The sequence below is a fragment of the Brachyistius frenatus genome, unplaced genomic scaffold, assembly GCF_029030835.1.
Source record: "Brachyistius frenatus isolate BFR_SWC_R1_liver_20210118 unplaced genomic scaffold, ASM2903083v1 Contig_4, whole genome shotgun sequence".
Taxonomy (NCBI): domain Eukaryota; kingdom Metazoa; phylum Chordata; class Actinopteri; family Embiotocidae; genus Brachyistius; species Brachyistius frenatus.
Genome location: NW_027210603.1, coordinates 6,814,200 through 6,834,384, shown reverse-complemented (window position 1 = coordinate 6,834,384; position 20,185 = coordinate 6,814,200). Strand labels below are relative to the sequence as shown.

Here is a 20,185-nt window from a genome sequence, read left to right as displayed (position 1 = left end):
GAGTTATTATAAAAAACTAAATTCGACATTTTTCCGCGAGCTCTCTACTTTAACGGCACTGGACGGGAGTGGAGTGTCGCAATTTTATCTCCATGACAACCGTTGCGGCGTCCAACATTTACATACCCGTAGTTAACGTCAACTTGGAAACTTGAGATTTTTAAAGCTCAGCTCGCCAACATTTTAGCAATGCAGAGGTTACTCAACTTGCAGTTGAATTTAAGATAAGGTATGGCACATTTTGTATTCTCTGTTGCGTACAGTATTAAGTCAGCAAAGGCTACTTGTTAATTTTATAGGACCCATTCAGAACAAACACTAACGCTAAAAACTAACGCTCGCCAGCTGATTAACGTGTCAGTGAATGTTAGATTAGTATTATTTGGCAGCAGAGGTCGATTAAAACTTTCCGCTGACAAACTGACACAAACTGTAATGTTGTTTAGATTTTCTCGGGAGCATACCTTAAGTGGATGTTTTCAAGTTCCCTTTCTGCCTTTTCCTTGTACACTTTTTAGTGGTCCTAGATCAGAAACAAAACAAAACGACAGTTTAAAAAAAAAAAAAAAAAAGTTTTATCAGATCTTGATTACATGTTACCAGTGGTGGAAGAAGTAGGCCTATTCAGGTCTTTTACTTAATCCCACTCTGAAAATAATACAGATGGGTATCTACTCAGATATTGTCAAATTTGGACTGAAGTACAGTACTTGAGCAAATGTAATTAGATACATGTCACCAATGCATGTAACATTAGCTAAAACATATTAAAGTACAAGTTCTTATCGTCCAAATTATTTCTGAAGCAGAAAAATAAATCCAGACTCTGTTGTTCACACATAAATGATTTATTTCTGCCAAAAGATGGAAGACAAACATCTTCCTGGTTTTGGGGAACTGGTGCCTCGTCCCCCCAGCAGACCTCCAGGGCGCAGGCCTGCAAGTCACAGACACAAACAGATGGGCATCTACTCAGATATCATCTCTACATTTAACTTCCAGGTAAAAGCAAACACTGCAAGCTCCACTCATTTGATTCTTCAAATTTTGCCAGACGTTATAATTTTTAAGTGCATGCAATATGCTGAGTGGCTGCTGTGCTTTGATCAAAAACCATGAAAAACCGGTTCTGTTTATGGTTTAGCCTTTAACAGGGGGACCTGAACCTCAGCAGGGGTCACAAGGCCAAATCATCTTGAAGTCCAGTGACCTGAACTCACCGAAAGGTAAGCATTACTGAATTGCATGGCATGTTTAGGCATTTCAAATCCTTATTTCTGAGACAACAGCAAACTTATTTAGAAAAGAAGCCTATTATACTCCTCTATAAAACAAGATTGTTGTGCTGTTTGTAAACATTTTTCGTCTTCATTGTTACCTTAGCTACAACTGCCAAGACTCCATCTGACCAGAGAGACCTTGCTGAAAACGATGAGCATGTACCACATACTTCCCAGCAATCATGTACTTCATACTTCAGCCAGGGTGGAGATAAACCCAAGGTCCAAATGCCCTATCAAACCAAACCTGGCCAGATCCCCCGCAAGTTACAGATAGAGAGGTATGTTCTGTTTCTGTGCATTATGTACAACAAAAGAGGACACCTCACCTAACGTGGTAAAAGCTCTCATCTTGTCTCTCCCTGTCGTGAGCATATTCTACTGTAATTACTGCAGGATCAGACTCACAGGTCACGTGAGGGAGTGAATCAAATGTCTTATGTGGTAGTGAGTTCCTGTACTGCAGCTGATTCATTAGGGTCAATAAAGGGCTTTATTTTAAATACCTGTTGCTGCTTTTTTTACACGTTTTTTTTTTTTACAGACTTCGAAGAGAATACTTGAAATTAGATTTTGAACAGCTCCTGGCGAAAAAAGGCATAGACTCTAATCAACTAATGCCAAGACATCAAAAAAATGATGATAACTGCACGACTACGCCAGACGACCCTGTGTCACCCTACCTCCCTCTGGAGGTGAGTTTGCTACAACTGCAGTCCTTTCTGCCACTTTTTCCTCTGATTACCATCCCAGTCTATATTTTGGTGTTGAGCACAATGACTTGCTTACCTACTGTATGTTTTCTCTTTAGATATTTGATAATGAGGATTATGACTGCCGGACACCAGAAGACTGGCTTGCCCAGGGCAGTGCCGAAGGATCACTTGGTCGAAAACCTATTCATGCAAAAGCCCTGCTGCTTACAGATGACGAGATTCCTTCTGGTGAAATGTCCTTGTTATACTGTGTAAACACAAACAGACATTCTTTTCTGCTCTTTGATGGTTACTCTCTTGTCTCTCTTTTGTAGATGTGTCAAAAAGCATATCCCTAGAGTACAGCTGGCATTTAGTTGTGGTTCTCCGCTATAGTAAAGAGAAATGCCAGTACCTGGTACAGAAGGTTCAACAAAAGATCGGCCAGACAGATGAAGAACACAAAAGGAGTAAATCTCTTTGCTGTTTTTTATGTCTTTGCTCTATAGTAACACAATATTGTATTATCATTTTCTGTGGTCTTTGTGTCTGCTGTTCCTGACCATCTATCTATGCCTTGCTAGTAGGCCATAAATACTGGGTACCCAGGATCAGACTCTTATTCAGCGCAGAGGACCCACACGTCTTTGTTGAACGGCTCCAGTTTGCCCTGCGCCTGAGGGAGAATACTGAGGCTCGGATCTTCTACAACTTATCTGTGTGCTGCATGCCCATCTGGCAGGGAACACCATCTCTGGATATCAACAGTTTGCAGAGAATCAAAAAATTTGCCCTATCAGCTCCTGGCCTCAGGCTGAAAGAGTGAGTCATCTTATGTGTAATTACTACAGTCACTTTGTCCTTTTTAGTACAATCTGCTTTTATGTTAGATCCATCTAGTTGAAGTGTTAATAAGTTGGACTATTATGTTTGCAGTTTGGAGAAGTGTTTAGGGGAATTGGAGAAAGAGGTCAAACTGGACTTTGACCGCACAATGAACCGCATGACCCTTGATAATGTAGTGATGAGCAACCCTGAGGAGTTTTCACACATCACGCTGCCACAGAAGGACCCTGAGTGGGTAGCTCCCAAAGGTAACACAATTAGCCTTAAGGTGTATACATTTGGATGAAGATTAAGGAAATGTAGTATCAGCCAGCATGTATGATACACCTTCAAAATCTAAACAGTAGTTTGTCTTACCCACACAGCATGTGTTCCTGTTCCTGGCTTTAACTATAAGAAGAACAAAGCTGCATTGGTATTCAAAACCATGCTAACAAAGCCAGAAGCGATGTGTGTATTATCTGAAGTAAGGGCTGAGTGCAGCAAGGTAGCAACCATGAGGCTGTTCAACATCACCTGCATCGAACCACTTCGACTGGACAAGTTTGAAATTATGCAATCTCAAATACATAATCAGGTACTGTAGCATTCAGAAGATAATGAAGTACTTTTTTTCTGTCAGTAATATGATAATAACTTTCACTGTTATTTAACAGTTCATGTGCACAAAGTGCCGAACATAAACACAAATAAATCATAGCATATACGGTAGAACAAAAAACAAAGATTAATATAATAGAGTAAAATTTAACTAAAATGACAGGTTAAGCCAAAATAAAACAACTGTTAAATGAAAACACTTTGGGTGAAAGCAGTGTCTTAAAATGTTAAAAAGATGTCAAACAGATTTACTGTTCAGGGCTGCCTCTCAATCCTGTTTTTGTTCTGACTTCAGGAACACTGAAAAGTTTCTAGCCAGAGGACCTCAAGGACCAAACAGCATGTCAGATAAGATGGGGCATTTAGATATTTAAAAAAAACAATAAGTAGGAAATAGAAAATGGATGTTCTTACGGAGTGGTGACCAATGTCATGATTTAAGATACTGACACATGATTTATTTCAAAGTAGTTTTAATTTCTTTTAATTAAGTATTTAAATGCATACTTTGTGGTCAAACTATTACCAGAATATTACCAGAACATCTTTTATTCCAAATCCCTGTGGTACTGGGAAAAGGGCTGTGCTGTACCCATTCATCTGAATTTACCTGGATACATTTTGTTTCTAATGTTACCTGGGAAGGACCAGAAACACAAACCTTGCAGACAAAAAATACATTAGAATACATTAGAATTTGCCATGAAAAAGAAATATTAAATCTCTTTGTCCTTCTCCAGATACACTTGTATTTCAGGGAGGCGTGGTTGGTCAGGCTGAGCAACAGCATTCGTTACAACCTGGAGAATATTGGCAAAGGCGCGTACGACGTGAACGTTTCTCGCTGGGATATGTACAAGTTTTCCAAGGTGTACAAACTGATGGTAATGTTGCGCCTCAGCCTGCAGGATTCCCTTCGCTACCTTGTGCAGGATTCACTGATCAGCCTGACTCAGTGGCTGCTGGATGCCTGCCACTGTGTGCTGACGTGTCCTCAGGAACTGGTCTGGGGCATCAACCTTATCACTAGCCCCTACAAGTAGGATAGAATGCACCAGCACAAATTCCTTTATTTTCTTAAGTCAGTTATATGTACTTAATTTTAATAAATAGGTTAATGTGCTTACACTCCTTTATCCATATGTAGACCAAAGAAGAATCCTCTGTTCCTGGTGGATTTGATTCTGGACCAGACTGGGGTGCATTACAGCACTCCTCTGGAGAGTTTTGAGACAACTATTGTTAACCTGTTTGATAAAGGCATTCTGGCCACACACAAAGTACCACAGCTTGAGAAGGTAAAAAAAAAAGCCTGCAACCACCTAAAATCACAAAACATTAAATTGAAAATAATAATGTAAAGATATAAAACTACATAATATGCTTCTGTATTCATGGATCATGGCTAGTGTTCTATACTATAATGATGTTAAAGATGTAACTTTATTGATCTTCTCCATACTAGTTTGTGATGCAGAAGTTGTTCATCCGTGGAGATGTGTGGATCGACACAGTATGGCCGTGGGAACCAGAAGTAGTTGAGCTGAGAGAGAAGGTCCGCCATGCTATGATACAAACGGTTATACCTCTCAAGGCTTATGCTACTGAATATGAGAAACACTTAGAGCTACATAACCAAGACATAGAGACGCTTCTCAAGTAAGTTTTTGTTTGAAATTACATATCAGTGTTCTCACAACTCCCCCATAAGTGTGAGGATGATGAACACAGACTTATTGTTATTCAGTTTCTTATTGGATGAAATCAAGCTTTCCCCTGAATGTTTCCTTGTTTCTATTATGCCTATTATTTCGCTGCCAGATCTCATAATGTAGAACAGACATCCCAAGAAGTGAAGAAAGAGGTAGAAGAACAACTCAAAGAAAAGGAAAAGCTTGAACAATCTTTGCCGTCCTCCATTGTGATTGGTCCTCTTGTTGTCCATGTGGAGGCTGTACGTCAGTCTCTGGTAAAAAAAAGACAGGCTTTAGCCAATGCACTGCTGGACCGCCTTGCTCTGAAGCTCCGCAATCAGATAGGAAATGTAAGTTGTTTGTTTAGAGGCCAGAAAACCCTGAAGGTATTTTAGTATACGTCAGATATGACTTCTATGTAAAGAAAGTGTTTTGGTCATTTTTTTTTTATAACATGATCTACATGTATTTCAGCTGAGAAATGACATTTTCGATTTGCATTGTGAGTGTTGCTTTTTCATGTGTTTAGGTATGTGAAGAGTGCAACATAGTGAGCAGAAGGCTGAGTGACAAGCCCAGTAGCATCGAGGAACTGACAGAAAAGAGGGACTGGATGAAAGAAATCCCGGAACAGCTCAAGAGTCACAAGGTGCATATTGAGGGGATGAACCGGATATTCCTGTTATACATATTATTTGAAAGATTACTTGAGTCAATTAATACATCTTATGTTGTCCACAACAGAAAGTTATGAGCAAGATCTTGTCAGAGTATGAGATAATAGAAGATTTTTTCTACTGTCTGTCAAATGAGGATGTTGACAAGAAGTAGGTGTATTAAGCTTTTTTAATATAACGTTTATTTGAGATGTTTTGTGGAATTTAAAGGATTTATTATTGGGTTAATACTACAGTGGTTAAAGTGACTTACTGTGTCCGTGCAGGTGGACAGCTATTGGCTGGCCTCAAAAGATAATCAACCAGATGGAGACAGTAGCCATCCAGCATGTGGAGGATGAGGAGCGCTTCCGCAAGATCCAGCTAATTGATCACAGCAGCTTTGAGGAGCGCCTGGAGTCCATACAGGTCTGCTGAGCCAACTTGATTTTCTTTTGTTCTAAAGCTACTTAGCACAGTCTGTCACATCCTCACTAAATACCAGAACAGCTTGCAGGAGAGTTCTAAATAGTTTTCAGATTAATTTTCAGAGAGTTTCCTGACCTTGCAGCTTCATTTACACATCTGGAAGTGGCCCAATCTTTGTGCTTTAGCTTTAGTTTCAGTATGTATCAAGATAAATATGTTGATATTCTTTTGTTCTTGTTACAATAACTTGGTTTGCAGGGGCTTGTTGTCTGGTTTGCCAGCCATGCAGACATTGATCGTGCCCATGAGATGGCAAACGAGGTCAGGCAAACTGATAGGCAATTTAAGGAGTGCCAGACTATGGCCCAAACCTACAACACCAGAGAACGTCTGTTCGGTATACCTGTCACAAACGTACGTGAAAGAGACTTCATAATTTTTTATCTAATTTACTCATTGCAGGGAGTTTTCAAAAAACACCAATAGACATTTGTAATGCTTTTTCTAAGAATGAAATGTTAATGTGTTTTACAGTATGATCGTCTGCAGAAGCTGGTAAAGGACTTCCAGCCTTATAAAGACCTATGGATCACCAGCTCTAATTGGCTGAGGTGGAATGAGAGGTGGCTCGTTGACCCACTGTCGAGTCTCAACCCTGAGCAGATTGAGCACAGTGTCAGTGATGCTCACAAGACCATGCACAAATGTACTAAACAGTTAAAGGACGTTCCTGGTAGGTGACACATCTATTACCATTCAAACTTGGCAAAATGTGGTATGATTGTTAATGTCTGACCCCTTGTTTTGTGGGCTGCTCTCTGTCTCTTACACAACACCAGATTGCCAACAGGTGGCGAATACAATCTTCAGCAGGATTGAGGACTTCCGTCATTACATCCCTCTAATTCAGGGCCTGAGGAACCCTGGGATGAGGAGCCACCACTGGGAGATGCTTTCAGAACGCATTCAGATGAAAGTCAAGCCCAAAGCCAATTTGACCTTCTCACTATGCCTGGAGCTAGGCCTGCAGAATCACATGGATGACATAAGTCATGTGGCGGAGTTGGCTGGGAAAGAGTACGCCATTGAACAGGTACTTTTAAACAGAAACCCTGCTCTGAATATAGTGTTACATACATTGCTTTGGATCGGGTTTGTGAGGAATGAAGTGACATTTCTTTTTTGACCCTCTGCAGAAGAAACTGTTGAGTTCAAAGGCATTTTTCATCAATAGGAACATGAGAGGGCGACTACTCATACAAAATGATGAATAAATATTGGCAGATGTTTATAGGAAACTCCAGGTTACAGGTCATTAAGTACCTGTAGTACAAAATGCACAGTGTCAATGTGAACATATTAACCAAAACTTGTTCTCACTTTTTTTCACTCCTTCTCATCTAGGCCCTGGAGAAGATGGAACAAGAATGGTCTGCAGTAGACTTCGATCTGTTGCCCTACAAGGAGACAGGAACCTACATTCTGAAGAGCCCAGAAGAAGCGTCACAGCTGCTGGATGACCACATTGTCTTGACACAGAGCATGTCTTTCTCACCCTTCAAAAAAACCTTTGAGGAACGCATCAACACCTGGGAGAGCAAGCTCAGAATAACTCAAGTACACACATACACATGAGGAGGTCTTATGTCTTGTGTTATTGTCCTGTAGTGTCTTATATTGTGCTACTGCCCTCTTCTGGTACTTGCAGGATGTGCTGGATGAGTGGCTGACATGCCAGCGCTCCTGGCTCTACCTGGAGCCCATCTTCAGCTCCGATGATATCAGCCAGCAGCTTCCTGTGGAAGGAAAAAGATACGAGCAAATGGAGGACATATGGAGATCTGTCATGCAAATGGCCTTTAATAACCGAAAGGTCAGAGCTTCTATTTTTTTCTGAAAACCAGGTGATATTGGTGCTTACTATTTTGTTGTAGACTATTTCTGTGCATTTCTGTGCTTGTCTCTAGGTGATTGAATTGTGTCCTGATGCTCGTCTACTGAACTTACTTAAGCACTGCAACAAACTTTTGGAACAGGCACAGAAGGGTCTCAATGAGTACTTGGAGACAAAGCGAGGCTCCTTCCCCAGGTAAGCCAGACAGTGGTCCTTAAAATTAGTTTGACACTCAACAACTACAACAACAACATTTTGTGTATAATGCACTACACAGTAAATTCTTGTTTGTAGGTTTTACTTCCTCTCAGATGATGAGCTCCTGGAGATTTTGTCGCAGACCAAAGATCCCACTGCGGTTCAACCACACCTGCGCAAATGCTTCGAGAACATTGCACAGGTTTGCTTCTACATTGCTTTGTTAATTAGTCTGCTCACCTTTTACATGCATTCCACGTGACTCAGACATCTGTTGGTTCTTAGCTTCAGTTTCAGTCGGACCTACAGATCACACATATGTACTCAGGAGAAGGGGAGGAGGTGAAACTGTTCCTGCCAGTATGGCCAACTGGAAATGTAGAGGACTGGCTGAGGGATGTGGAGAACTCTATGAAAGCAACTCTAAGGGACAGCATTGAGTGTTCACTCAAAGTCTACTCTGAGGTAAGTGAACCTGACTTTAAATGCTGCTGCATAGCTTGTTTTTTAATTAGAACGTTGAGGGATCTTGTTAAGACGTTTGTGTGCCCATTTGACCTCTCAGCAACCTCGTGTGGACTGGGTGTTATTGTGGCCTGGTCAAGTGGTAATAGCTGGCTGTCAGGTCTTCTGGACCATTGAGGTGTCTGAATCTTTGGAGCAGGGAGACATGGCCAGTCGCCTTTATCCCCAACTACAGACACAGGTGTGGGCTTGTTATTTTTCCACTTTTAATAGCCATAGACACACATTCCATTATTTATTGCTTCCATTTATACTGAATATTGTGCATGCTACAGCATACTCTATACTGACATTCTTTTGCCTTTTGTATGTGAAGCTGGGTGACTTGGTGCAGCTGGTGAGAGGACATCTGTCTAAAATGCAACGAGCTGTGCTGTCTGCCCTTATTGTTATAGAGGTCCATGCTAAGGATGTAGCAGCCAGACTGGTGGAGCAGAACGTTTTGAGCATTAATGACTTTGAATGGATCAGCCAGCTAAGGTTACCTGTTTATTTTGTTGTGTATATATATAAATATATATATTGTACTTCTTGTTATTTCGGAGTCTATGATACAGTGTAATTGTGAGATATTGTGGGTGCAGAATGATTGTTACACTGATCTGATACTGCTTTCAGATATTACTGGACAAATGGTGACATGTACATCCGTGCAGTAAATGCAGAATTCTTGTATGGATATGAGTACCTTGGGAACTCTGGACGTCTGGTCATCACTCCACTAACTGACAGGTAATTGTGGAGTGAATATCAACTCTGATTTTGCCTGAATGCATTACACTCCTTTGAACACACAGTCTTCTGGCACTTTCAGATGCTACCTGACCCTGACAGGAGCTCTACACTTAAAGTTTGGAGGGGCACCTGCTGGTCCAGCAGGGACAGGAAAGACAGAAACCACTAAAGATCTTGGCAAGGCTCTGGCCATCCAGACAGTGGTTTTCAACTGTTCTGATCAGCTGGACTTCATTGCAATGGGGAAGTTTCTCAAAGGACTGGCCAGGTAAGAGCAGTTAAGTGTGAAGGAATATCACAACACATGGCATCATACATGTGTAACTCCTTACCTCTCCTCAATTTTACAGTTCAGGCGCCTGGGCATGCTTTGATGAGTTTAATCGTATCGATGTGGAGGTGCTGTCTGTGGTGGCACAGCAGATCACCACAATACAAAAGGCCCAGCAGCAAAGGGTGAGAGGCTGATTCACTGAAAATACAAACTCTGGTACTTGTTGCTCTTTTACACCTACTGTACTGAGTTGTACAAGTACTATACTGGAAGTACAAGAAGTATTTCCATTTTGTGTTAAAATTGCTGTCCTTTCTTTCTGCTTTAAGTACATTTTACATTTCAGATATTTAAGTTGAATAAATAAAAGTTACTAAGTTGTGTCTTACACATTTGTGTTGAGGTAAACTGATAAATATTGCTTATATAAATCACACACAATAAAATGGAAATTATCTGTGATATTTGTAAAAGTTCTAAATCATGTGAATATCATGTATAGCTGGTAAACTTGATCAATAATGTTTGACATGTAAAATTATCTCGTAAAAATAAATTTAAGCGAGACAGCTGTGCATTTCTCTAAAATAATTGAGTGTGCATGTTGTGTTTGTAGGTACAGCACTTTATGTTTGAGGGGGTGGAGATCCCTCTTGTCCCTTCTTGCGCTGTATTCATCACTATGAACCCTGGTTACGCTGGCCGCTCAGAACTGCCTGACAATCTCAAGGTTTGCGATACCAATTTAAAATGATGTTTAACTGCATAACACTGAGGATAAACAAATAAGGTTCAACAAACAACATTATATCTTCTACAGGCCCTGTTTCGTCCTGTGGCCATGATGGTCCCTGACTATGCCATGATAGCTGAGATCTCCTTGTACTCATTTGGCTTCAATGATGCCAAAGTCCTCTCCAAGAAGATCACCACAACTTTCAAGCTGTCCTCTGAACAACTTAGCTCTCAGGTATGGACTCAGAGGAGGTCAGAATCTATTTGATCTCCTCATACCTCTAAAAAGACCTGCTTTTTCACCTGGGTGATGGTTTAAATCAGACCTGGGCATTGTATGGCCGCGGGCCACATCCGGCCCTTTGGCTGTCCCTGACCGGTCCACGTGAGTTCAATGGTAAATTAGGAATCAAATGTAAATAAGTGTACATCATGCACGTGTAACCCAGGTAATGTTCAGTCGCCCAATTTACAGACATTCCCTAAATGTCTCACCGAGCGAGCTAGTGGACTGAACGTCCTGGCGTTGCACGTAGCAGAGCCCTTATTACATTTTTGTATAAAGTTAATTTAATGCTGGTCTTTGAAATATTGCAAAAATATGCTCATTTTCAAAATCTTTTTTGTGAATGTTGATTGAATAGTGATATAATGTTGACGTTTTTAAAATGCTTGTACCACATTTTAATAGCCTAATTGTAACATCTACTACTACCAGTAGCAGCTAATAAAAAAACATACAATTTACTGCTTTTCATAAAGAGATCAAATTAATATTGAGCAGAATTGAGTTCAGCCTATTGGTCCAGCCCTCCACAACAGTCCCAGTTTCTCATGAGGCCCCTTGGGAAAATGAATTGCCCACCCCTGGTTTAAATGATACCGGAAAAGAAAATTAAACTAAGAGTCATTTTTATTTTAACTGACATTTTTAAATGTCAGTATTTAAAAGTTTTAGTCTTTGAAATATTGACATGTAACACATACAGCGGTTGCAGAATCCACAGGCTGGATTAAAATATATTTGTCTGTTTCTATATTTATAGAGAGAGATGTATTCATGGTTAGAAATGTTTGTGTATGTATGTGTGAATAACTAAAATTAAAAAAAAAAAAGATTAGGTGACTTAAGTTCTTTTTTATGTGAAGGATCATTATGATTTTGGTATGAGAGCTGTGAAGACTGTGATCTCAGCTGCTGGAAACCTGAAGAGAGAAAATCCCAACATGAATGAGGTAAGATAATGTTCCTCATCGTTTGATCTGAAATAGGTGTAAGAAGCCATAAGAAACATTTCGAATGCAAATTGAACCTTCCACATTCTTGCTGTCCTGCAGGAGCTGATCTGTCTTCGGGCCATTCAAGACGTCAATGTACCAAAGCTTTTGCAGGATGACCTGAAACTTTTCTGTGGCATCGTGTCTGATCTTTTCCCAAAGACAAAACAGGAGCCAGTCAATTATGGCACTCTGGAAGAGTCCATGCGTAATGTCTGCACCACAAAGAACCTCAAAGATGTGGATGGTTAGTGTTTCTAAAGGCACAGAGTATTTTAGCTGTTGCCTTTATATTTAGAGTGAGTAGATAACAGTGTTGTGATGTTTGTAGGGTATATTAATAAGTGTATTCAGCTGTATGAGACCACTGTGGTGAGACATGGCCTGATGTTGGTGGGACCTTCTGGATCAGGTAAAACAAAGGTGAGTCATTTACATGTTATACTGTTTACAGTTGTCTGCACAAAGTTTACATTGATTTCTGTTTAGCAGTGTGAAGTCCTGAATGTAAGTATTACTTTATTTATATGAATACTGTGTATTTTAGTGTTACGAGATACTAGGTGCAGCAATAACAGCTCTGAAGGGCCAGCCCTCTGTGAGTGGTGATGTGTATGAGGCTGTTCACATACATGTCCTCAACCCAAAATCTATCAGCATGGGACAGCTGTATGGGGAGTTTGACTTGCTCACACATGAGTGGTAAGAGATGTTTCTTTTCTACACAATTTACAGAAGAAATAATATAAAAACCCACACTGGCTTTTTCTCCAACCCTGCAGGACAGACGGTATCCTTTCATTTCTTATTCGTGGAGGGGCAACATCTATGGACAAAGAGAAAAAATGGTACATGTTTGACGGGCCAGTGGATGCTGTGTGGATTGAGAACATGAACACTGTTTTGGATGACAACAAAAAGCTATGTCTAAGCTCTGGGGAAATCATCAAGCTCACTGACGTAAGATCAATGTTGAGTTTTCCTAGGCTCAGATTTTCAGTCAGTGTGCCTTCTCCTCTCTCTTGTGCACTCAGCCATTTTTCCGCCTTAATCCTGCAGGTGATGACCATGATGTTTGAGGTGCAGGACTTGGCAGTGGCGTCTCCAGCCACAGTGTCTCGCTGCGGTATGGTCTACTTGGAGCCCAGTATTCTGGGCCTCATTCCCTTTACAGAGTGCTGGCTGAAGCAGGTCCCCAAAGCCCTGAAACTGTACACAGAGCAGCTGAACTCCCTGTTTGCCAGGTTCCTGCAGGTAAGAGTGGAGTCAGCATGACTTAGAAAGAACATAAGGCAGTCTTTGGGCTTTTTCACTAAAGGTTTTTGATTTTTCTGTATTTTTAAACAGGACTCCATTACATTTGTCCGCACATCAGTAAAGGAGGTCATCAAATCTCTGGACAGCAGCCTCACCTGTAGTCTCCTCAAACTGATGGACTGCTTCTTCAGTCCCTTCAACATCAAAGAGGTTTGTGTGCACCTTCTCTGTCGGAAGAACATATACATATAACAGATAAGACCTTTTGCCTTTAAGGCGACGAAAGGACCTATGTGTACTGCACATGTGATTGTTGTTGAATGTGCTCTTTTTTACCAATCCTTCATTGTCTTTTCAGGGTGAGATGCCACCACCTCAAAAGAAACTGGACCATCTTCAGGAACTGATTGAACCCTGGTTCTTTTTCTCTCTGATGTGGAGTGTTGGAGCAACGGGAGATGCAGCGAGCTGCCAGCGCTTTAGTGTCTGGCTCAAAAACAAAATGGCAGAAGAGAGGGTCAGACCACCATCTCTGATTCAGCAACCCAGCTAAAATTCATTTAAAATCTATTTGTATTGATTGCTGGATGTTTTGTCCTTTAGATTAAGTTATGTTTTCCGGAGGAGGGCACAGTGTACGACTATCAGCTTGATGATGCAGGGATTAGTAATCCGGAGCATGACGATGAAGAAGAAAGAAAAGTAAATAGATGATGTTTAAATATTGACATTATACATAGACTGCAGCCAATCACAGTCAGAAATTGTTTTTCTCCGCTCATCTTTTTGCCTGCATTTTAGGTCCAGTGGGTCAAGTGGATGAAACACGCGAGCAATGTTGTAATCACCCCAGAAACAAATTATGCTGACATTATTGTTCCAACTGCTGACACAGTGAGGATGTCCTTCCTGATGGACATGCTTTTGACCAATAAGAAACCTGTGAGTACTGTTATATTTGATTATAGTAGGACTATTAGTATAGTTTTATTTAAAATAAATGTGAAAAAATAAAAAGAAGAAAACTGTAAAAACAACAACAAAGTTCTTATTCAGATACTATTTGTAATTTAAATATTTTGGCTGCATTTGTGTTTGTGTGTGTGTGATCCAGGTGCTCTGTATTGGGCCAACTGGCACAGGAAAGACCCTGACCATGTCAGACAAGCTGCTGAGGAATATGCCTGCTGAATACATCACACACTTCCTCATGTTCTCCGCCCGCACTTCAGCCAACCAGACTCAAGATTACATTGACAGCAAACTCGACAAAAGGTAGGTACACTTTATTAATCACAATTTAACCAACTACCTACCATCTTAATATGTTTGAAACTTGCCCTTGATGATTAATTGATGTGTCTGTGTGTCAGGCGGAAAGGCGTTTTTGGACCTCCAATAGGGAAGCACTTTATCTTTTTCATTGATGACCTAAACATGCCCATGTTGGAGACCTATGGTGCTCAGCCTCCTATTGAACTGCTGCGGCAGTGGAAGGACCATGGAGGCTGGTATGACAGGAAGCAGATAGGTGAGAGCATGCGAGCATATTTCATTTAACTTTGTTGTGTTGAATTGTTTAATATAAACTGCTGAACTTTTAGTTTATTTTTGTACTAATTGCTCTGTTCTACCATGTTATGTCATGCCTTCAATTGTTGTTATTTACAACTGTATGTTGGATGACCAAGATGTGTGTTACTTTAGTTCAGCAATATGACGCAAATGTGAGATCGAGCTTCTCTTTGTTTCCTATAATTTTTACACAGGGACGTTCAAGCACGTAGTGGATATCAATTTTGCCTGTGCCATGGGACCCCCAGGTGGAGGGCGAAACCCCATCACCGAGCGCTTCACACGCCACTTCAACTTCCTGTCCTTTACTGAAATGGAGGATGCCAGCAAGAAAAATATTTTCTCTACCATTCTAGGAAGTTGGATGGGTGAGTCAGGGCTGTCAATGTGTTTCAATTGTCAGTGAATGCAGGATAATTAATATCTTATTATATTTAAAAGTTTATAACTTAAATCTTTGTTCTCTTTCAGATGGCAATATGAGTAAAAAAGAACCAGGCGGTAAGTCAGGGACACAGAGGAAGGGAGTGAAATGTTGTTTACTACAATGTAGTTAAATAAAGTTAGTGTGGCATCTGTACTTGCGTACCGTGCTGCGAACAGATTGGGTCCAGTGTACATCCAGGACATGGTCCAACCTTACATCCCAGCCCGCTCCCTCCGCTCTGCTTCTACCAATCGGCTTGAGCTAAACACTCTACAAAATCACAACTGTTTGCTGTCCTGGCTCCTAAATGGTGGAATGAGTTCCCCACCGACATCAGGACAGCAGAAACTATGTACATCTTCTGCCGCAAACTAAAAACACACCTCTTCCGACTTTACCTTGAACAGTAGAACTTTAGTAGCACTTAAAATGGCACTTACTGATAGCACTTTGTATTTTGGCTTTCTTCTGGGTTTTGTACCCTCATGGTTGAAATCCACTTATTGTAAGTTGCTTTGGATAAAAGCGTCAGCTAAATGAAATGTAATGTAATGTAATGTAATCTGTAATACAAGAGGACACAGAATGGTTTGAAGCATATATGGAGGATATTTAAATATAACAGATTTGGACCAGTGCCTGGGAAAGTGTCTCTGATATAAATTGTTACCAAATTTTACTCTGTTTCATTGTTACCTCTTTCTTCTGTCTCTCACCCTGTTTTTTTTTTTTTTTTTTATCAGTGCCCGTGACAGCAATCCAGCCACTGAATGAGCAGCTTGTAAATGCCACAATCAGAGTCTACTCAACCATTACCTCCCAGCTACTCCCAACTCCAGCCAAGTCCCATTACACCTTCAACCTCAGAGACCTGTCCAAGGTCTTCCAGGGTATCCTCATGGCTGAGGCCAGCATGATACAGGTAGTCTGATCCAAAAGACTAGTTACATTATTGTGAAATATTCACATCACTTATATATAATAGATTGTTGGAATATCATCATATCAGATTAGTCACTTGATCCATTAGGTACTTAAACTGTGTGCCACTGTAGAATAACCTATACATTTATTATAAAGACCATTCAAAGCAACTAGTTTCAGCAGTGTACTGTATGGCTTCAGCCAGCATACCCTAACAGCAGGTGTGTTATTCTTAGGTCTCTAGCATAATAATGTATGAAGAAATTTGAACTGAATTGTAAAGATTGAAAGTGTTTTTGTACATCTTTAAATCCCCAGCATTGTAAAGAGTAGCATTGCCTTGTTGTTGTTTTAGGATAAATTACCGCTGTTGCAGCTATGGTACCACGAAAGCTGCCGGGTTTTCCAGGACCGCCTGGTGTGTGCTGAGGACAGGGACTGGTTCAACAAGCTCCTGAAGGACTGCATTCAGGAGTTTGACTGCTGCTTTGAAGAGGTTGTACCCTGCCATCCTGTTTTGTATGGAGATTTCATGATTTCTTCAGCTGCCCACAAAGTCTACACATACATAGAAGACAAGGAAATGGTGAGTGGTGCCAAACAATCTTGGAAATATTTTATGTATGGTAATGTTTTTCCATAGAAAACAGCTACTACCCTATGGATTGCTGTGTTGTGCTTTGTGAAGGTTTTTCATTTTCCTTTGCCTTTCTGCAGTGTAAGTGGTGACTGTATGCTTCAATAACAATAGATGTTGATTTCTTTATGCCAGCTTTATATTGTTTTTTTCTACATTTTATATGTTTTCTAGTTGTTACAAGTGATGGAAAAGTATGTGGAAGACTACAACCAGGTCAACATGACCAAGATGAAGCTTGTGCTCTTTATGGATGCCATTGAGCATGTGTGCCGCATCAGCCGCGTCTTGCGCCAGCCCCTTGGCAATGCCCTGCTGCTTGGAGTGGGTGGTAGTGGACGCCAGTCACTCACTAAGCTGGCCTCATATATGTGAGATTTGCACAATCCTTACAACTCTCATTCCAGCCGGCTGAACATACTTGAAAGATATTTATTTCTCCAAATGTGGATCTTGAGAGAGATGAGATTACATGACAAATAGATACAGCGATACAGAATGATAAACATTTGGTTGCCTTTATTTTATGAAAGATATACATTATTACATTATTATTTTTTTATTCATTGATAGTTGAGGTAAAGGTAGGGCCTGTTTTAAAAGTGTGAAAATCTTGAAAATTCCTTTAATTCTTTTAATTGTTCACTTATTAAGTTTATATGGTTTACTGCAGATATCCCACAACATGCAAACATTAGTGTAGTCCAATGATCTTGTGGTCCATTCTTCACAGTGCATTTGTCCATTTTCAGGTCAGAATATGAATGTTTCCAGATTGAGCTGTCGAAGAACTATGGTCAAACAGACTGGAGAGAAGATATTAAAGGCATCATGCTCAAGGCTGGCCTTCAGAACCAGCAGATCACCTTCCTTTTTGTAGATACACAGGTATACCGTGGCACTTTCTTATAACTTAATCTTTCATGGATGCATTTTGTTTTACTGAATGTTGAATGTTAAATTTTCAATTGCCAGATTAAGACTGAGTCATTCCTGGAGGATATCAACAGCATTTTGAACAGTGGAGATGTTCCCAACCTGTATGCAACAGATGAGCAAGAGCGTATCATGACAACAATGAAGCCTGTGGTTCAAGACCTGGGACTTCAGCTGACTAAAGCCAATTTTATGGCTGCCTACATCAGGAGAGTCCGCAGCAACATTCACACTGTACTCTGCATGAGGTTTGTAACAGCAAATCTCTCCATCTCTGGGAGTCTTTTACCCATCACACTTATTTGCCTCCATTTCCCACTGCTCAAATTTTTCCTCTTCATTTTTTCTCTCTCTGCAGCCCAATAGGTGAGGTGTTTCGAGCACGGCTGAGGCAGTTTCCGTCACTGGTGACATGTTGCACCATAGACTGGTTCAGCACCTGGCCAGAGGAGGCTCTTCAGGCTGTGGCCACATCGTTTCTTCAGGAGCTGCCCAAGCTAGAAGCCAGCCCTACAGTCATGATGGGACTGGTGAGAGTCCTGTGTGCGTGTGTGTGTGTGTGTGTGTGTGTGTGTGTGTGTGTGTGTGTGTGTGTGTGTGTGTGTGTGTGTGTGTGTGTGTGTGTGTGTGTGTGTGTGTGTGTGTGTGTGTGTGTGTGTGTGTACGCGTGTGCGCACATGTGTGTGTCAGTGTGCTTTTTTGTATGTATGTTTGCAATGATTTTCAAAGTTTCTAATGCATTAATATACGCAGTAACACAATTTTGATAACACTCAAAGCAGCAGGGTCTTCTTTGTAATTGCTTAGCGAACACAAGCAACTTCCAGGTTTTTACAGAGTAATTATATAAAGGGAGATGACTGGCTGTCTGAAAAAGAACTAAAATAATAAAGTAGCACAAACCCTTGTCTAACACAAATTCTTCTCTACAGACATCGATGTGTGTGAAGATTCACCAGATGGTAGGCAGGAAATGTGGGCAGTACCTGGCTGAGCTATCTCGATACAACTATGTCACACCTAAGAGCTACCTGGAGCTGCTCAAAATCTTCTCAGATCTCATTGGACGCAGAAAGCAGGAGCTGTGCGGTGCTCGTCAGCGCATGAAGACTGGTCTGGATAAGGCAAGGCATTGGACAATGACAATAATTCAATGTATAATTTATTTACATGCATTTGATTAGCAGTCTTAGCTGAGTGTTTGCTATATGGTGATCCTGTAGCTTCTTAGCACAGCTGACGATGTGAGTAAGATGCAGGAGGAGCTGGGGGTGTTGAGACCTCAGTTGGAGGAGGCTGGTAAGGACACTGAAGTCACCATGGAGAACATTAAGGTAAGGTCACAATAATAGAGTTAGAAGTGTATGAACCATACAAAAATGTTTAAATGGATGTTTTTGTTTTGTTGAATGATAATGGAACAAAAACCTTAGCCAATTTTTGTTTTTCTATACTGTCTTTTTTTCCATATATGTGCGTAAGCGATGTACTTTGGAACACTTACCAAATTTTCATTTGTTGACTTGAATGGAATTGATTTTCTATGTTTTTAGAAAGACACAGTGGTTGCAGAGGAGACCCGTAAGTCAGTGCAAGCAGAAGAAGCGAAAGCTACAAAGAAAGCCCATTTTGCAGGATCCATTGCAGCAGATGCCCAGAGAGACTTAGATGAGGCTCTGCCAGCCCTGGATGCTGCTCTTGCCAGCCTCAAGTCACTCAAGAAGAAAGATGTCACTGAGGTCTGGGATTTTTATGATGATTGGTCCTTAAATATTCTTAAAATAGTACTGCATCGTTAACTTATATGTAGATTATGACTTCCTAACTATGATCTTTTTTTTTTAATAGGTGCGAGCCATGCAGCGACCTCCACAGGGGGTAAAGCTGGTTTTTGAGGCAGTGTGCATTATGAAAGGCATCAAACCCAAAAAAGTACCAGGAGAGAAGCCTGGCACCAGTGTTGATGACTACTGGGAGCCAAGTAAGGGTCTGTTACAAGACCCTGGCAAGTTTCTGGAGAGCCTCTTCAAGTATGATAAGGTAAAGCACATATCTTTTCAAATTATTGCCATGTCAATGTATGGATAGTATTACATTACATTTAGCTGACACTTTTATCCAAAGCGACTTACAACAAACTGATGGTACACCATTGGGAGCAATTTTAGGGTTCAATGTGTTGCTCAGGGTCACCTAGGCATGTGGACAGGAGGAGCTGGGATTGAACCACTGACGTTCTGATTAGTATGCAACCCACTCTACCAACTGAGCTACAGCCTCCCCATTTAGTATTGTTTCAGATTTGACTTTAAACTATGACATTCTCTGAGTTTTGGTGTTTGGTGCTAATTTGGACATTTTGTGTTTGGAACCTGTGAAATGTCTTACAAGCTGCTTTTTCTGTCACCAATAATGCAGGACAACATCCCAGATAGCGTCATCACTCTCATCCAACCCTACATAGATAATACAGAGTTCCAGCCTGCCTCCATTGCCAAGGTTTCCGAAGCCTGTACGTCCATTTGCCAATGGGTGCAAGCCATGTATACATATTACTTTGTGGCCAAGAATGTGGAACCCAAACAGGTAA

The 20,185-nt window shown here is 40.8% G+C and overlaps 1 protein-coding gene across 1 annotated transcript in view; it reads left to right on the top strand.

The window, feature by feature from the left end:
* Positions 1-157: 157 nt before the first annotated feature.
* The window catches only part of dnah1 (dynein, axonemal, heavy chain 1), a 32,686-nt gene continuing 12,658 nt past the window's right edge, over positions 158-20,185 (top strand). The window contains exons 1-57 of the mRNA XM_069712936.1: positions 158-229; positions 865-1,002; positions 1,145-1,226; positions 1,384-1,561; positions 1,825-1,975; positions 2,092-2,224; positions 2,311-2,445; positions 2,560-2,797; positions 2,912-3,069; positions 3,187-3,398; positions 4,162-4,460; positions 4,569-4,719; positions 4,887-5,080; positions 5,243-5,465; positions 5,645-5,764; positions 5,860-5,942; positions 6,059-6,200; positions 6,459-6,614; positions 6,735-6,933; positions 7,040-7,293; positions 7,605-7,817; positions 7,909-8,073; positions 8,168-8,289; positions 8,389-8,494; positions 8,578-8,757; positions 8,858-8,998; positions 9,134-9,297; positions 9,436-9,549; positions 9,632-9,820; positions 9,903-10,008; positions 10,443-10,556; positions 10,647-10,796; positions 11,711-11,797; positions 11,900-12,086; positions 12,171-12,262; positions 12,387-12,541; positions 12,622-12,799; positions 12,899-13,093; positions 13,187-13,306; positions 13,455-13,613; positions 13,700-13,798; positions 13,898-14,038; positions 14,211-14,371; positions 14,470-14,627; positions 14,866-15,039; positions 15,143-15,172; positions 15,842-16,020; positions 16,378-16,608; positions 16,834-17,030; positions 17,412-17,547; positions 17,635-17,843; positions 17,954-18,125; positions 18,528-18,719; positions 18,819-18,929; positions 19,149-19,334; positions 19,444-19,635; positions 20,014-20,181. Coding sequence (XP_069569037.1) covers positions 865-1,002; positions 1,145-1,226; positions 1,384-1,561; positions 1,825-1,975; positions 2,092-2,224; positions 2,311-2,445; positions 2,560-2,797; positions 2,912-3,069; positions 3,187-3,398; positions 4,162-4,460; positions 4,569-4,719; positions 4,887-5,080; positions 5,243-5,465; positions 5,645-5,764; positions 5,860-5,942; positions 6,059-6,200; positions 6,459-6,614; positions 6,735-6,933; positions 7,040-7,293; positions 7,605-7,817; positions 7,909-8,073; positions 8,168-8,289; positions 8,389-8,494; positions 8,578-8,757; positions 8,858-8,998; positions 9,134-9,297; positions 9,436-9,549; positions 9,632-9,820; positions 9,903-10,008; positions 10,443-10,556; positions 10,647-10,796; positions 11,711-11,797; positions 11,900-12,086; positions 12,171-12,262; positions 12,387-12,541; positions 12,622-12,799; positions 12,899-13,093; positions 13,187-13,306; positions 13,455-13,613; positions 13,700-13,798; positions 13,898-14,038; positions 14,211-14,371; positions 14,470-14,627; positions 14,866-15,039; positions 15,143-15,172; positions 15,842-16,020; positions 16,378-16,608; positions 16,834-17,030; positions 17,412-17,547; positions 17,635-17,843; positions 17,954-18,125; positions 18,528-18,719; positions 18,819-18,929; positions 19,149-19,334; positions 19,444-19,635; positions 20,014-20,181 — 8,919 coding nt within the window. The 5' untranslated portion in view covers positions 158-229. The remainder of the gene's footprint in view (positions 230-864; positions 1,003-1,144; positions 1,227-1,383; positions 1,562-1,824; positions 1,976-2,091; positions 2,225-2,310; positions 2,446-2,559; positions 2,798-2,911; positions 3,070-3,186; positions 3,399-4,161; positions 4,461-4,568; positions 4,720-4,886; positions 5,081-5,242; positions 5,466-5,644; positions 5,765-5,859; positions 5,943-6,058; positions 6,201-6,458; positions 6,615-6,734; positions 6,934-7,039; positions 7,294-7,604; positions 7,818-7,908; positions 8,074-8,167; positions 8,290-8,388; positions 8,495-8,577; positions 8,758-8,857; positions 8,999-9,133; positions 9,298-9,435; positions 9,550-9,631; positions 9,821-9,902; positions 10,009-10,442; positions 10,557-10,646; positions 10,797-11,710; positions 11,798-11,899; positions 12,087-12,170; positions 12,263-12,386; positions 12,542-12,621; positions 12,800-12,898; positions 13,094-13,186; positions 13,307-13,454; positions 13,614-13,699; positions 13,799-13,897; positions 14,039-14,210; positions 14,372-14,469; positions 14,628-14,865; positions 15,040-15,142; positions 15,173-15,841; positions 16,021-16,377; positions 16,609-16,833; positions 17,031-17,411; positions 17,548-17,634; positions 17,844-17,953; positions 18,126-18,527; positions 18,720-18,818; positions 18,930-19,148; positions 19,335-19,443; positions 19,636-20,013; positions 20,182-20,185) is intronic.